This window comes from Triplophysa rosa, linkage group LG1, assembly GCF_024868665.1.
Source record: "Triplophysa rosa linkage group LG1, Trosa_1v2, whole genome shotgun sequence".
NCBI lineage: Eukaryota > Metazoa > Chordata > Actinopteri > Cypriniformes > Nemacheilidae > Triplophysa > Triplophysa rosa.
In genome coordinates, this window is record NC_079890.1 from 32,218,395 (window position 1) to 32,236,577 (window position 18,183).

General features: G+C 36.6%; 1 protein-coding gene across 1 annotated transcript; it reads left to right on the plus strand.

The window, feature by feature from the left end:
* The first annotated feature begins 1,802 nt into the window (after positions 1 to 1,802).
* LOC130554171 (homeobox protein HMX3-like) lies at positions 1,803 to 4,154 on the plus strand. The gene is made up of 2 exons (XM_057333650.1): positions 1,803 to 2,031; positions 2,142 to 4,154. The coding sequence occupies exons 1-2, from the start codon at positions 1,869 to 1,871 to the stop codon at positions 2,690 to 2,692; spliced, it is 714 nt and encodes a 237-aa protein (XP_057189633.1). The 5' UTR covers positions 1,803 to 1,868; the 3' UTR covers positions 2,693 to 4,154.
* Positions 4,155 to 18,183: the final 14,029 nt, after the last annotated feature.

Genomic DNA, 18,183 nt, shown 5'->3' on the forward strand with positions numbered 1-18,183 from the left:
GTGTGTGCATGTTTAGAGTGTTTTAGTAATGCAAAATAAATCTGGGGTCCATGTTTTCTGTGAATCAGTGAACCAATTTTGTATTTTGGGGGGGGTTGCAGATACAAAAATAGCCAAAAGGGGGTGGTGTTAAACTTTCTTAAAAGTCTGGATACTAAAGCATGACTGACAAACAGATTTTAAAGAGTTCATAGCAAAATATATCAAAATATAATATCTTAATATAACCAGGTCTCTCTAGTCTTCTGGAGCGTCAGTGTCACACTGTATGTAAAGAATGACATCGAAAAATAGTCTACAAAGCGAACCTCTAGTTCGAAATGCGCGTCAATAGTGTCTGTGGTTTCCTGATTTAAAGCATAGGCCTATACATGTCTTCTTTGGCACCATCCCTAGTCAGTGAGCAAAGGCACCAGCAATCGGTGATGTATTTAATATAGGCTATTAATTGTAGTGATCTAAAGGGAATTATGTGTATGCAACTGTATGTTATATTATATGGAACAAAAACAAACAATCAAACAAAAAATCATTAATACAGAGCACCCATACCAAATACGTCTAGGCCTAACCTGTAAAAAATCAGAAGAGATTGAACTACCAAAATATTGATTCTGCTTGTACCTGTAATTGCAGGTATCTTAAATTATGAGGTAATCATTAAGTTGACTCAGGACAGCCCCCCTTCTGGTGTAACATTTTGCTTTCACAACAGCAGGAACAAATGAATGAGAGACTTTTGTAAAAAAAGATGTGTTTATGTTTATGTTAAGTTTATGGCGCTGTGAACGAAGCTTTCCTTAACAGTTAATTTACAGCTTGTACGCTGTTGTAGGACTTATTTTATTGTGCCTACACATTTTTACTCGATTATTTGCAGGAAATACACTGCCCGTCCAAAAAAAGTCACCCCCTGAATTTAACTAAGCAAACAGGCAAGAGCCTCCCATTGGATTGGAGGTCTAGGTTCAGCAACGTTATGTGCCCAAAGAACGTCATGTGCCAAAGAATGTATTTTTCTTCCCTGATGGCACGGGTATTCCAAGTTGACAATGCCAGGATTCGTCGGGCTCAAATAGTGAAAGAGTGGTTCGGGGAGCACGAGACATCACTTTCACAAATGGATTGGCCACCACAGAGTCCAGACCTTAACCCCATTGAGAATCTTTGGGATGTGCTGGAGAAGACTTTGCGTAACGGTCAAACTCTTTCATCATCAATACAAGATCTTGGCGAAAAATGAATGCAACTCTGGACGAAAATAAATGTTGTGACATTGCAGAAGCTTATCAAAACGATGCCACGGCTAAAGGCGGTCCAGGCGGTATATGAAATTGCACAATATAAACTCATAATAGCACGAGTGTCCCAGCACAACTGTGCACAGATGAGTCCCATTTTGTGTTGCTGTGCTTTTATGTTAGACAAACACAGGAAATTCTTCAGTCTGCAGCCTATAAAACGACGCATCCATCAGTTTCTCAAACATTAAAAGACAATGCCTATATAAGCCGAATGCAGCATAAAAAGACAGGCAACCTAAATGTGCAAAACTTAGCCTACCTATTCAGAATAAATGAAACAAAACTATCCAAAATGTTTCTAAAATTGGAAAAGAGAAAAGGTGAGGTCCAATCTAACTATAGCCTACGTATTCCGCGTCATGTGATCTCGGCGTCATTCAGTTGGCCCTCCACTTGGCCAATGAAAGCTATTATAGCAATACCTCCGAATGAAAGTATTAGGCTACATGGAATTAGGACCATTTACCAGACAGCTCGCAGTACTGCACCATGGTGTCTTGTTACTCAAGATCTAGACTCTACCCGTGAGACAAATCTCCGCCTAAAGGAACGCGTTTTGGAAGTATGAGCAAAGAGAACGTGATATGCCGACCGGCCTCTTTAAAATTTACCATCGACAACATTCTTAATAAAGATGCATTTGACATAAATTCCGCAAAATCGAAGGCTACACTAGATGTCGCTTATCAAGACCGAAGGAATCGGTCACCACATACCGACGAGTCAGGTAGGCAGCAGCACCACATTATTTTGCATTACTTTTGTCACGTAGGCTATTTCACATTTATTTGTGTCATTATCTTAATAGATAATAGTTGTTATATCTAAACTTTTCAGTGCAGCCGGTCATCGCATGTGCTTTCAACTTGAATGAAGTTGACCAAGAGGATGCGCAAAGACTGTTTGACATGTGTCACAAAACGGAAAGCCTGAGGAACATCGTAGAGGATCACGGCGAACAGAAAAGCGTCAAAAAAACCAAACCTCTAACAAAAAAGAAAACGCGCACAATTTTCTCCAAAAGACAAATTTTTCAGTTGGAAGCAACATTTGACATGAAAAAATACCTGAGCAGCGCCGAGCGAACCTGTCTTGCTAACTCTCTCCAACTCACAGAGACGCAAGTGAAAATATGGTTTCAAAACCGTCGAAATAAGTTGAAGCGGCAGTTATCTACGGACTGTGATGGATCCTGTTCACCTGAAGACGTCACACCTGATCCTCTAAAGACTTTGCAGTTACCCGGTCTATATAGAGAAAGTGTTGGCAACGTAGCATGGAAGGGATGCTTTATGCCTTTTCCCTTGGTGTATCCTGGAAGCCCATCTTCATACTTGTACCTTTCCAATTCAAGTAACTATTTCAGCATTTTCGATCGAGATGCGTAATTTTTCCGATGCATTTTGGACGCTGACTGACCGCTTCATTGCTTTTTATGAAAATAAAAAATAACTTCCGACGTTTTCTAGCCTAAATGTTATACCTCAGTCTCATAGCTTGTATGAATTTTGGCGCACATTTAAAGAACTAGTAGGCCTATAAATACAAATATAGGCTAATAATTGACGGTTATGTAAAGGGGTTTACATGAGAAATTCTTGGTTTTAAGATGAATTTCTTATCGGATTTTAAAGCCCGAACTGGAGGTTGCTCTGTCAGAGAAACCAAATAGGCCTAATCGATATTAGACCATACTATTATTAAAAAAAAGTAATAATTTACCTGTTTGAAGTTTATTGACATATCGATATTGCAAATTTTAAGGAATGTTAATGCAGGATTCTTGATTTTTTTTGTATGCGTTAATTTAAAAGCGGACTAGCCCAACGAAATTAACGTATAACTCCCCTTCGTTTTATAAACAGTTCAGCTGTATGTTCAACTTAGTTGGGGTGTAAAAGTGATTTTAGATTGCAGCGTCTATAAATTATAACAGAATCAAATAAAATTGTTCATCTTAACTTATCACTGCAGTTATTTAAGAGTTAAATAAAGTGTAAAATAAATGGTACAATAAAAATGTAATATATGTACAATAGAAAGGTGTAATTATGGCCCGTTGGTATTTCGAACTAAGTTTGTTAAGGGTTACTCGCTCTCTTCGGGTCACTTGCTCCGCTGCGTGAAGCCAGTGGGCTGCCTCCTTCCTGTCACAACCATTTAAGATCCCAGTTAACCTGTGCATTCAACCACTTAGTCTGCGAGGAATGCATTTGATTGCTTTGATAATACCCTCATTCCCCTGTAAAGACAACTGGAGCATATTTGCCTCGTTTTCACACAGTGATAAGCTCAAAGACCCAACTAACACGAGGTGATTCAATGCCATGGCATGGTTTGCAGATAGCCGCTGATATTTTATATTTAAAATTATTTTAATATGGACAAATTGATTCTAAATTTTGCTTAAAGTCTTAAGGGTAATTTTGGAATAAATGCGCTTTGACATGCGCTTTGACGTGAAATTGCCTCAAGGCAAACAGTTGGGTCTGTAATTCTTTAAACTACTAAAATATTCCTTAATGTCATTTAAGTTTTTTGGTTAAACTTAAGTTTTAAGCTTTACATATATATATTTAAAGTAAATTGGAAATATGTTTTCTTCACCTGGTTAAAGTTATTGCATTGATAAAAAACGTGTAACATGCTAAAGGCACATTATTAAAAACAAATGTGCTAAAAATGATTGCAACGATCCCATGTAAGAACTTAAAATATAAACTTTTTGCCCACCCTTTTTTGCAACAGAAAGTTTCTCTGGATTCCGAACCTTTATTTTTAAGTGCAATTTCAGATATGCAAAATCACAAAATCATTTTTTATCTGCTAATTATTACCTTATTCGATAACTTTCTGAACGAATTATTAAATAATTTAAATGAGTTTGTGTATTTTTTGCACATTTGCATTTAATTCAGTGTTGGGCTATAGTGAAAGTATAGGCTGACCAGGCCCAGCAAAGTCATAATTATGCTCAGATGCTCAATTGATCTGCCAGAACAAATATTGTACATACTGTAGACTAGGTCTGGACACTCACATAAAATAGCTTTTTTTAGCATAAAACTTTAAGAACTTTAAATAACAACAATAACAACCATTATTTCATTAACTACTTAACAGATCATTATTGTTCATTAAAATAAAAAAGTAATTAAATCCCATTATATACAGACACGACTGATTTGTTAATATATAACATTGTTTACATGGAATAATTGTGTCCATTTGCTCTCTTTATCTATTTTTATAGTAATCCTCCCATAGCCATCACAATTTACTTATTATGTTAAATGTTAATGCATTCTTGGTTTTATATAATATTGCTTTTAAATTATCAATTAAAACTTTTTCCAATTCAAAACACAAACATATGCATAGTTCATGTGCATTGCTGACCCGACAATAATAAAAAAGCAGTTTACAACAGTTTCATTAGATACAATATTTTGGTAACACTTTACTTAAACCCTTTATGCATAATGCATTGTTAAGCGTTATTAAAGGGTATGATGCATTATAATTGGTCATAATGTGTGTTGTAATGCATCAAATGTTGTTGTAAATAATTATTACCAAATTAAAAATGATAAATGTAACAATGAATTGACAAGTGTTGTAACTGTAGTTACAATTATTAATGAGACATTACAATGCATTATAAGGTGCATTACAAGGCATACTTAAAACATTAAAACTACTTGTAAGGCCTATAATGCATTATACATACTGTATGTGCTTTAATATATTCAATGAACTATACACTTTTCTGTCCACTTTGGTGGAAAACATGATTCATATCTTTAGATTAAATTGTGTTCTTTACATTAACCTCCCTAATTAAGAATAAGTAGAGTTAGATATGTTGGTTTAAATATAGTTTTGACAATGGTGTGTCGACCTTTATAGTGAAGCCCCGAGGCGCCAGGTTTCTTAAACATCAGACGAAAACAGATGCTTGGGCTATCATCATCATATTACGATCATGATGACCATATAGTGTCATCATGTACTCTTTCGATTACCTTGTATTCTTGGATCAACAATTTGTATCCAATTCATTTTTAGAGCTGATAGAGATACTGGAGATTTTAACGTAATAGAGATCTTAACGTAATGATTTATTACGTGTATGGAAATTATTCTGAGAGACTTCTCATATGCAGAAATATTTTATGCAAAAAGAAAGAACTCTATTCTTTCTTTTCTTAAAAAATTATTTTCCAGACTTAAAATAAAGGTTCTTGCAAGGTTCTTTGTCTGGTTCTATGTCTGAACATCCATGGAATCTTTCCATTTTGCATCTTTGTAGTATAAAAAGGTACTTTGAAAATCGTGCTTGTAATTTTGTATAAAATTATTTTATATCACTTTTAGAATGATGAGGAAAGAAGGGAAGTGAGATCTTATAATTGACAACAAAGTGCAATATTTAAAATATTCATAATTATTATTATGTCTATTATTATTATGATAGCAAATATCCAGAATTTTTTTTGGGAGTGAGGTCTGATCTGAACAAACTTGTTGATTTAGTGATTGAAGGACTCACTATAATGATGCATGAATCACTGAATAAGTAATTCATTAAAATCATAGTTATTATTATTCATGAATTCTTTTTACTGTCAGACCTACTTTTCTTGAATAAAATTGTCAATACAGGACTGTGTTCTCATAAAATACTGACTGAAAGAAAAGCTTGAAAGTCAATAATTATATCTTTACTAGCATTAAAAAAAACATGAGTTGAAAATAGCCAGCTATTTGGGGTTCCATACAAACTATCACTGAGTGATTTAGATATGGTCAACAAAGGGCATATACTGTATTATACATTCAGGTTTAGGCGTTTGGTTAAGTTACCTCAGGCAGCACTGCATTTACATCATGCTTGTCATCAACTCTCTCAGCTTTTGAAAGAGTTTGCATATTGGGCACATGTTTTCAATTGGACCATAATGTTTTTGTTATTCCCATCCCCATTCCCATTCGGGATAGTGTTCCTGTGGTTAAATTGGTAAAGCATGGCGGGTCATACTCTTATAGATGGTCTCAAAATGTATACCTCAAATGTCATTGACACGGCACATAACAACATATAATATTAGACCTAGGAACTGTGAGGAGCGGATTTTCACAAATTACTGATTTAAAAATCTATGAAAGTATGTGAAGACCAGGCATGTCATATGATGCCAGGGTCAACTAAAAGCAAATATATTTGAAGAGTGTCCACTCTGGCTTAATAATACAGCTTTAACGTGTTGCACACATTTTAATAAAGATACCTGTATTTAGGTTGGTTTTACTTGGAAAATCACATTCAATACACATGCATTAGGAATATGAGATTAACTGTTCTGTGACATGCTATATCATCGATTACATCAAATTTGGACAATACAAATGAAATGCTATGACCCTTTATCCCACAGGGTAAGAATTCTATATCCCCCAATGGAATTCCAAACCTGCCCAATACATCAAAGACTTCATGTTTTCAGACTATTGTACAAATCTGGTGAAAGATATTAGGAACAATCAATAACAGGAGAAAAAAGAAACTGATACTAGGCTAATGGATGTGGCTCAGTGGAGACAGATATGTGGGATTAAATTCATGTTTGTGTGCCTGAAAGAGGCCTGGGTTTACAATGACAATCTATCCTCTCTTAATGGATGTCTATTGATTGGGTTTGATCAGGCTGGACTACACATGGTAGTCGAGGGTCCAGCTGGCGCCTATGGGTGTGACAAGATATCCCTAAATGCATTGTCAGCAGATTTTTAGCGCAGTCTATTAGTCAGAGCTTTTAGCTGGTTAACATAACAACACTACTGTTGTTTTAATTTGGTGTATTTATTTTTTGTGAAATTTATTTTAACTTATTCTAACTTTTTTCAAAGCAAAAAGCTGTCTTTTTTGGTTCACGTCAAGATCAGTGAGTCGTCTGAGACCAAGATGTGTGATGTAAACTTGTGCAGACCATGCATACAGCAATGAAGTGATTGACAGCTGTGGATTTTACAAAAAGCCAACATAAGTAGCCAATACAAAATAAATCACAAGTAGGATTCCTTTAGGATTAGTGTTCTTTAGAAATAGTGTTCTTGTAGCTCAACCAAAAGGTTGGGATTCGATTGTCACGGAACACACAAACTGATAAGAACGCTTTGGATAAAAGCATTTGCCAAATGCATAAATATAAAAGTGAATGTAATATTACAATACTGCATGTTAGCCATAAATGGATTAATGCTACACTATATTGCAATAATTCCAGTCTGAAATGTACAAAGGCATAAAATGCTACTAGACATGCTACATACAAATCTCAATGGCATTTCACACCAAGACAGCAAAAATTCAAAATTCAAAAATCATGCAACCACTCAGGCTACATTTAACCTCGAATGCCTAACTGAGGTGACAGAGGCCTGAGGTATAAATGAATATCTCCTGCCAGCTATCAGTGTGCACAGCCCCTCAGCGTCCAGCCCACACCCTGGAGAGAGTCATGTGATGCAAACTGTCATAAGCTATTCATGCTGCTATTAACATGACTATTAACATTAGGCCTCTGTTAGGATGAGTGGTCTTTGGGAAGTTCAAAGATCAAATTTTCTGGCACCATGCACAAATGCTCTACCCTACCACTTGTTTAAGGTCATAGTGAAAGAATTAAAAGAAAAAGTTATTATATCCAAAAAAATCTTAAATATAATATGCCTGTAAACCATATCACTCTGGTCTTCAAATGACTCATCGGTATTTGAAGAATAAATGCTTTTAATGATGCATCTGCTTTAGCACTACTAAATAGCCTATATATATCAGTTTAATCCTAACAGAGATGTTTTTGGCAACCACAACACACAGTGCTTCTCCTTTGCCTTCCATGTTTGAGACGAAGGGGCACTGGAGGGTTTGGCGAAGTGCTCTAACAGCTTGTTATGTCACCATTAGAAGACTGTAATAAAGTCATAGTCCTTTTGCATTTTGCATGACCGGAGGGGCCGCTACTCTCGCCTGTCTGCTCAGTTCACATCACGGCGCATTAACTGGAGCGGCTGAGGGCTGCAGGTTTCCCCTCTCCGCTAGCTTGCTGAGCGTCTGTGCCAGATAGCATACTTCAGCCCTGCTGGGAGAGCACATTCTACTTGACAGAAGTGACTAAAGAGTAAATTACGCTGAAGCTTGACTGGCTCTGTGCAATGGCAAATTTATAACTGTCATGCAGAATAAGGGCTTTAGCGATTGGTAGTAAACTGGTGTGGACTTTGAGAGGCTAGTCTGTGATGCTCTTATGTGAGAGAAAGCCAAAATATATAATACAGTTGTGTTCACAAGTTTACATACACCTTGCACCCTTAGAAAACAAAAATATATGGGAATGTACTGAAAATGTATTAAATAATACATTTTCATTGAGTTTCATCGTATGCACACGCCTGGCCCAAAGATAACTTCCTGTCTGTTTTTTATGGTTTTATATTAAATTTCTATTATCTCACAATCTATTTAAGCAACTTAGCAGTAGTCCAGCATTAGTCTGTGACATTAAATAATGAAAGGGCTCTGTATTGGAGTGAGTGACAAGGACACACTTGTTTTCGTGTGAATTAAGCACATGTGCCAGCAGCAAGATAACGAAGGGAATCGCTTTATTCGGCATAACAAGCTGTGAGACAAACTATGAATTACTGCTTATTGAGAGAGTTAATGAGGCCTGACATCGCAGTTCAGGCTTCAGTCACATTTGGTGCCGTTAAGGGCAAATTAAACACTCAAGCGAGAGGATAAAATGCCACTTGTGTGTGACAGCCTTGTTTTAGCTCAAACAAGGGAAAGAGAACACTGAAAGAACAGTATTTGTTTTGATATTTGTAAGATTGTTAAGATAAATAAACGAGTAATTGGAAAAAAATATTGATTTGAGAAAAAACATTATTGCAGGATCTTTAGATGAATTTACCAAACCCTTTAGCATAAGAGTAAGAACACTTTGGCTCCACAGGAAAAGCATTCTAGCTCATTGCAATGGCCAACCAAAACATGTCAAACTTCATCATTTTTAAAGGCAATTCAAAAGCAATGCAGGATTTGGTTACAAATGACACACAATCGAACAGTATGAAATTTCAGAAGGTTTCCATCACTATTTTAAACCCCACATTTGAGGCGTGTTCATCTACATGCTGTCCTGTGTTTGATTATAAACACTGTACCAAACAGTCTGTGGTACGGCTTCACAGGCATTTTTATTAAGACATTTATTTGAATCACATGTGTTTAACACGATGCTGGTCTAAAACGTCAATGGACTTCAACACCTCATGGTAACTGTAAACATGTTGACCTCAGCTTGGCAAAGAGGTGCAAAACCTTTGAATCTCTGTCAACGTTTCGTATTACCTAAGACTATCATGTTACTCTTTTTCTTTTGTTCATTCTTTCCTTCTGGTATTAACTAAACAGGTCAGCTAAATGCATAACAGAACAAATACAGTATGCAATAGGACTTAAGTAGCAAAATAGTAGCAAATAGGTAAAGGCTTTCAATCTCCAAAATTTAGTTCAAATGCCAACCAATCGAAGCAGATCAAAGGCTTGGGTATGAAGGAAATAACCAAAGAAAAAGCTAAAAGATTTATGGAGTGGAAGTTGGAATTGAATAATATTGATGTAACCCAAAGAGAGACTCAAAAAAATGTTTTCCTCTTTAGGGCAAAGTCATGTTTAATATGTTTTGTCATTGTATTCACTGAGAGTACTGAAGGGCTTAATTTGGGACTAGCATAATTTACACAACAAAGATTTGACAGTATATGAAACAAACATCACACTTTCAAACATCCACGCTAAATATCTGGTGGTTACAAGAAAGAGAAGCGGGTCAGTTACATGTTAAATACATGTGTTAGTTTTAGTGCCTTTACTTCATTTGAGGGTTTTAAAATCATATTAAGCAGACAAATAAAGACATTTCTGAAATGGAAGTGTTAGTTCTGCCAAGAAGACTGAAATGTCACTCATCACATAGAGGTCTAGCCAATCGTCATTCGACACTTGGAGTATATAAGATCTGTACTCACTCAATGTTTGTGTTCACAGATACTGACGCCGACTTTCACCCCCTTCCTTCTCACCACGAACAGGTTGGTCCCTGTCTATAAATCTGAGGGTAGGCTTCGCCCCTGCCTTCATCTTCAGGCAGGCAGTGCAAGAATCTACGACCCTCTGGATTCAAGCAACGAACGGGGCCTACTCCAAAGGATTTTATCATATAATCTTTGTGCTCCATTTGCAATTAGTTGTAAATAATACTGTATCATCGCAACATCATCATGACTAGAACTAGAAATCCACAGAAGCGCATTGTCACAATGTAACAAAAATTATATTTTTTATATTAACACATCAATTTTTCATGCCCTGTTATTTTTTCGTAGCTTAAAGATGCCATGAATTAAAACCACAATTTTAACCCCAGTTTTTGTTATATAAGAGGGAATCGTATTCACGCGAACATCCTGTAAGTGTCAGAACTGAAAACGCCCTTGTTACTGAGATTACATCTGTTATTGACACCAGGCCCAGCGAACGCCAGGTTCTGGAACGCACCATCATTGATAGATTGAACACCACCTCCACAAGAGGATATCAACGACTACTTCTCTAGCCCCGCCCACTGGTTCGCGCATAACAGTACTGAAGTAACACAAGTTGCGCAGCACCAGATAGAGCGAGCAAGCAATAAACATGCCGTTAAAGATCGCAAAATATTGTGCAGTCAGTGCCTGGTTGTGGAAGAACACAGTCGCTGCATAACCTTCCTTCGTATTCCCACATTAGTAATGCGTGGCTGAAGTTTATTTTTAAACATGTTCCAGCTCACGTGGGTAAAACGTGTGCGCTTGTTCACTTCATTTAACCGCAGATTCCTTTGTGAACAAGGCCCAGGTCGACGCTGGATTTGGGGAGAGACTAAAATTAAAAAGCAGTGCTGTGCCGTCAATATTGGATACGATAGGAATGGCGCAGCAAACTTATGTGAGTAAAACATATTTGTACTATGCGTCACTATTGCTTTGTTAGAGATCACTTGATATGCCCTGAAATACAGATGCTGGGAGTTAATTTATAAATCACACGAGGTCCCCAGATAATACTAATCCTGTGCGCGAATAGGGCGAATGTGTAACCTAAGCTATACAAACTATACGCAAAGCCTTGCCATCACATCCCGGAAATAAGTCAGTAAATTTGAGTAAGTCAGAGGCTTCACTTAAACCGTGCGAATGCGTCACATGAAATACAGATGTGGGGAGGCAATTTATAAATCACAGGAGGTCTCCACTCTCCAGATAATACGAATACCGTGCGAAAACTGCGAATGGTGCTATGTGTAACTATAACGTTACTGTCTAACCAAATTCACAGAAGGCTCCAACTAAGTTTACTACGCAAACTGCTATCCAATCATAGCAGTGGGCGTTTACTTCCAAGGCTTCATGGCGGAACGCCCATTCAAACCGATCGTTTATCGAGCTGGCCTCAAAACCCGGGTAGAAAATAGCCTATTTCTTATTGATTTTGATGTTTTTGAATGTAAAAACCACGCGAACGTCATAAGTAGACCTCATACAACAGTATAAAACAATAAACAAGCCCAGTTCATCACACCTTTAAAGGGATACTCCGATGTAGAATGTCAGTGCCTACCCAAAAGTCTGTGTCTAAACGAAGGTCAAGCGTAAACATCAGAAGCAGTGTGTTAATACTGTACAGCCTTCAGCATTGGAGATTACACTGAATCATTTTACAAAGCTTTCTCATCTGGGGTCCATTCAAATCTAAATGAACATGTTTTAGATTTTTTTACGTTTCTTTGAATGCATTAAAGTAAATAATTACTAAATATATGTAATAAATAAATATAAATGCTTGGCTCTACTCTTTCCCCATCCAAACTTAAAGTGGTGTAAATAATATAGTTATGGACATCACAGTAGCCATATACAGTACATACAAAGATCTTGAACCATTTACATTGACACAGCTCATCCAAAGCGACTTACAATGCATTCAAGCTCTACATTAAACTACAATTCTACAACTAAAGAAGATAAAGAACCCAGGAATATCTGGGCTGACTCCTCCTGAATCATCATGTAATATTTAGTATTGACATAAGCAAATATAAGAAAATGTAAAGCTCTTAGCATACTCGCCATCTATGGACTCAAATCGCCGCATTAGTATATTCACTTCAATGCACCTCAATGTCACATTTGTTTGATAGGAAATGCAAACTTAAAGGTCATGTGCAGAGGATTAAATTCAAATATACTGTATGTGACCATGCTCTACATTTCAAGACTTCAAAGGTCAATATTTCAACCAGACTATAGATTAACAGAAATGATGACATAAAATTATTGGCATTCACTTCAGTTCTTAATGTTAAAAACGTGTACAAAAGTGACTGGTTTCTGTTTTTATCTGTTATTAAATTCTGTTATCTTTAAAGCTCCCCATTAATTGACATAAAATAAACCAATAGACAATAAATAACAATAATAAATAAAATCAAACCTATTTGGTTTTTAATACAGGTCATCAATCAGCATCTGTTATTCCTAGTTAACTATCTTTGTGATAAAATTTATCTATCTTTAAAAATACACTATGAGCACTAATCTACCCCAACTGCTCAGGTTTATTAGTGTGTATAGAAGTATCACTGTGCCACTTGCTTCAGTTTAGCAACTTGTCATAACATTTTAGTTGTGCACGTGTGGGATTTGCTCTGACAGCATGCATACATAAAGCGTTTTAGCTCTACACTAGTGCACCCTTACTGCAACAACCCATAATGCATCAGGGCATCCTATAAACAGACACTTTGTGATAACAGCACAACACGTCACATACAATTTTATATCTTGGTTTTTGCCATCGGTCATCCCATAAAATCAGTTGAGCAGCATGTCATATTGATTTCCTCAATGGTTTTTAATCCCATTTTTTCCATGTCACAGTGTTTTTCACCTCCCTAAACTACCGTGTGAATATCTCACAATTTGTACATTCACTAGCCTCAACATATCTAGTTATCCTTTATTATAATTTCTCAGGTTGTCTGTAGTTGGCCAGCTTGGTATGGTTCAGTTCACCAAGGCTCAAATAAAGAGCTTAAAGTGGGCATCTGCGCAGCCAGCGATGCATTATGATCTTGCAGCATGACAGCTAAAGTAGCTAAGAGAGTAACAGAGAAACGCTTCCAGGCCCCCTCCCTCCATGGCTTCTTGGATCATTTTTAAGTGTTTTATCTGACGGACATGCCAGTAAATGTGCATTAAGATCAGAAGCCACTTTTCGATAACACTTCATGAATTATTATTATGTACAATTTATTTATATATTTGTATGACACTTTTATCCAAAGCGACTAACTGCATTGAACACAGTTAGTCTGGGTTGTTTCATGGTTGGGGAAATATTCACACAAACTCGACTGTTAGGTTTATATTAAAGGAGTTGTTAACTTTCAAAATGAAAATTCTGTCATTGTTTACTCACCCTCTTGTCATTTCAAACCTGTATGACTTTCTTCCACAGAACATAAAAGAAAACAATTTCAAGAATGTTGTTAACAGCCCCCCCATTCACTTGCATTGGTAACAATAGAAGTGAATGGGGGGCTGTGCTGTTCTGTTACCAACATTTTTCAAAATATCTTCTTTTGTGTTCTGTAGAAGAAAGAAAGTCATACAGGTTTGAAATGACAATATATGCACCATCACCGCAACAGTGAACAAACTCTAACAGAAGATTTTACTGCGCAGAGAGATACGCTATAGATTCTTAATACATTTTTGGGCCCACGTTGTATTGACTGACAGCAGAGAGTTGAAAAGAAAATAAGACAGCTCACACCTGGAGCAAGTGCGTTAACAACACTGGCTGTGACTTTGACAGAACTTTTAAACAACATCATGATCGTGCATGAGAAAGCCTGCCGGGTTCTCCGTAAACTCATCTAGTGCGGATGATTCTCTGGTTTTAGTAAACGTCTGAGAACATTTGGTTTAATCCTGCTCTAAGGGGAAATGGAGCGTCCGAGACAGAAATAACAACAAACTGAAAGAGGCATACTGTACACAAACAAAGCTCACCTCATGGACCATAAGGTTTTAGCAGTCACGCTAATCTCAGGTTAAGTTTTGAGTCCAGTACTATTCTTTATCGTGACCCACCTTAGTCACATTCATAAAAAATCAAATACAGCACTTGAAGAAATAATGAAAAAAAATCATACTTACAGAGCTTCTTGGACAGTCATTGTGAATAGTAAATTTGTTGGACTTACAATAGGTGAATACAGGAATAAAAAAATATTGGCAAACTTTCAGGGACCTCACAAAAGGATTTTTTTCAGACCTGCAGTAGCTGATAAAGGGCTTTTGACCATGACAATCTTTTGTTTTTCTAGGGCCTCATGGCTAACTCGCTGCATTTACTTAGTTTTGCATATTTTGCTCAGGTTTGCTCAATGCAGGCAGCCGTAGCAAAAAGAATGGCTTATTGTCTTTTGCTGCACTATTTGTCTGGACATGTACAGTCCAATAATTTCTGCCACAGGTAAACCGGATTGGAGAAGATGACCCATGGAGACGGAAGCCATTGGGAGATCAAATGCCATTTTTGCAATTATGTTACTTTGAAAAAAGTATTACAGACATAAACAAAGCTAGCTCTATGGCTGGTTCAACACTGGTCCAGTAGAACTTTCTGTTTCAGTTACACAAATGTTTGAAAAAAAAATACAACTAATAGAATATTTGTTACCGATTTAAAATGTTAAACAAATCTTTACTGAAACCGGAGTGTAAAGTAATTACATCCTGCAAAGTGGTCTTGTGGTCAAAGTGGTTCGGCACCCCCATATCTTCACTCGCTATTTCAGACTTATGCACCCGCCCGATCCCTGCGTTCTGCAATCGAACAACGTCGTCCCACATAGGGAAAAAAATCACTCTCACACACTTTCTCCGGATGTGTTCCACAACTCTGGAACGATCTCCCTCTTGCAACAAGATCAGCGGATTCTGTAGCTGTCTTTAAGAATCGGCTAAAACACATCTCTTCCGTCAACATCTGACCCATTAGTACAGTCTTCTACTTCTTTTCTACTTTCCTATCCCCCCCAAAAATCTTAGCTTCGTATACTGTGATGTAGGCTGACTGAGACAAGTTTTTACTGCACATATGCATTGTTGTTCTTTTGTTGCACAAATTGCTTCTATTGTTTTTCCCTACTTTGTACGTCGCTTTGGATAAAAGCATCTGCTAAATGACTTAATGTAAATGTGGTCTATACAATATATAAAATGACCCCTATTGTTTTAAAGGAGAAAATCCAAATCTAATTAATTATTATGATCATGACAATTGCCTAAATTTCCTACTTCTAGAGATAGAGAGAAGTAGGATAGTAGGAGAAGTTTAACTTATTTGGAAACAATTTCATTTAATTTTGTTATATTAATAGAAAACTACTAAGTGCATCCTACATGTAGATCAACATAATCTACTTGACTGTAATGCTGACAGTAGTTCACTGTCACACCAATTTACCCCTTAATTAATCTTTGTAATGTAAATTTATTGCTCTTACCATCCATGTTAACAGTTGAGTAGGCTGAAGGCTGTGACTATAGCCTGATGCTAATTCAGCCCGGTAGTAGAGGGGGCTTCCATAAACCTTTCTCAGCTTGTCTAATTGGTGACCTTGAAGCCCACTCTCTCCAGCATGTCTGAGTTACTCCTACTCCAAGGTTAACCTATTTTATGACCTTACTGACATACATCTTGCCCTGAGTCACAGAAAAACACAAGTTAGAATGTGCATTTTACCAGAAATACTTATTAATTTAGCAGTGATAGAACAACAGATATGTTTACTTTTCTAGCTGACACATTTTGACACATAAGACTGTTACTTCAGATGGTCACACAAAGTAGTTTAACAGAATATAAAAAAACATTATTATTTAGCTGTTGGGTGGATCTATCTGTTTTAAACTAGAATAGAGACACGTTATGGCCTTTAGTGTTCCTCATTGTAGATGTAAGCGCTGATACTATTAAACAGAGGCATCTTGGTGACTGCTGGATGTTTTGTGCCTTCAAGGTATGGCTGGTTTTGCTATTCAAATGAGTTTGTCTTCACTGACAATAAATAATTGCAAAGCAAATGAATTATCTCTGCCACATTGAGCTTGGATCCCTACCAGGCCTCATATGCTTTTCAGACTGCCATTGTTTCATGTGACATGGGTTTACACGTTTGCAATTACAGTTTAGTGAAAAACATAATGTAAAAGGAGCAGATTAAGCAAGTAATGAGGCCAACAAAAACATAATTAGGCCTGCTAAACTTTCACTAGGCTATAATAAAGCCATGGTTAATGTTTCCAAGGGGTGTGAATAAGCAATCATGAAAAATAATTTCCTTAAATACACATACTCGCATGCTCTTTAGTCTGGCACCAAATAGTGGCGAGTCCATCACAAGAAAGAAATTATTCTATTATTAATCGTAATAATAAACGTGAAAACACAGTATCGCATATTCATTTTACTTACACTATTTGTAGGGAATGTAATCAATATTCGGAGTTTTATTCGTGCGCAATCGTCCCACAAAATTAATATTTACGTGATACCGTAAGTCAGCATTGTGTTAAGCCAGACCTGGACATTGCACATATATTGTTTATTTTAGCTTTCAGACAATTACATTCACAAAAGTTATAGCAAAACAATACATTTATAGTTTATAAAATACACATAAAGGGTTAAAAAAGCAGTTGCCTTTAAAGTACCTCATTTGTAAGTCGCTTTGGATAAAAGGGACGGCTAAAAGAAACATTACATGTAAATGTACATGTTTATGGAAGCGGCAATGTGTTTTATTCATGTCAGATACACATTGTAACGTTATAGGTAACTATAAAGTTCTCTCTATTCTTTTAACAGTTCATCGCCAACTTACTTTCATGTCTGTCGGGAGTAACGCTAGTGATGCATTTTACATGTTGTAATGTTATCTGAAACCCTGGCTTGCCCATCGCGTGTCATCAAAGATCATTATAAAGGTGTTTCGACTTATATACGTTTACTTATATATATTTGAGAATTGGAATATCATATATCTCAAAAAGTTTACAAGGGAATATTTTGAATAATAAAGAATAAGCAACACATCACTGTGCAGAGCTGTCATTGCGGTGTGTCACGTGACAGGCATGACGTCGCCATGGAAAAACGACCGCCTTAAAGAGATAGTTCAACCAAAAATAAAAATCCCGTCATGATTTACTTGCACTCAATTTGCTCTAAAAGTTTATAAAATTCTGTACACAAAGAAAGATATTAGAAGAATGTGGGAAACTAAACAGTTCTGAGGCACCATTGACTACAATAGTAGTTTTTTTCCCCATGAAAGTCAATATACCCCAACTGTTTGGTTCTTTGTGTTTCACTGAACAACGAAACTACACAAAAATTAAGACAACTTGAGGGTGAGTAAATAATGAGAGAATTTTCCTTTTTGGGTGAACTAAAAACTCAAGCTGGAGGCTCATCTACAGTATTTTTAAATTTACATGTGAAACGTACACTCTTAGTGTAAAATAGTGCTATATAGCACTAAAAGTGGTTCTTGGCTCGTAATCATAGGGGAACCACTTTTAGTGCTATATAGAACCATATGTTGGCGCTTCAGTGGTTCTTACAGGGCTTAACAGGTTCATTATACGGAAACGGTACTATATAGCACCTCAGTCACCCCAAAGAACCTCTGAA

Excerpts from the sequence above, each read along its gene's own strand:
- LOC130554171 (XM_057333650.1), top strand. The coding sequence starts at position 1,869 with ATGAGCAAAGAGAACGTGATATGCCGACCGGCCTCTTTAAAATTTACC. Across the intron at positions 2,032-2,141 it reads ACCACATACCGACGAGTCAG|TGCAGCCGGTCATCGCATGT; the intron begins GTAGGCAGCAGC and ends TAAACTTTTCAG.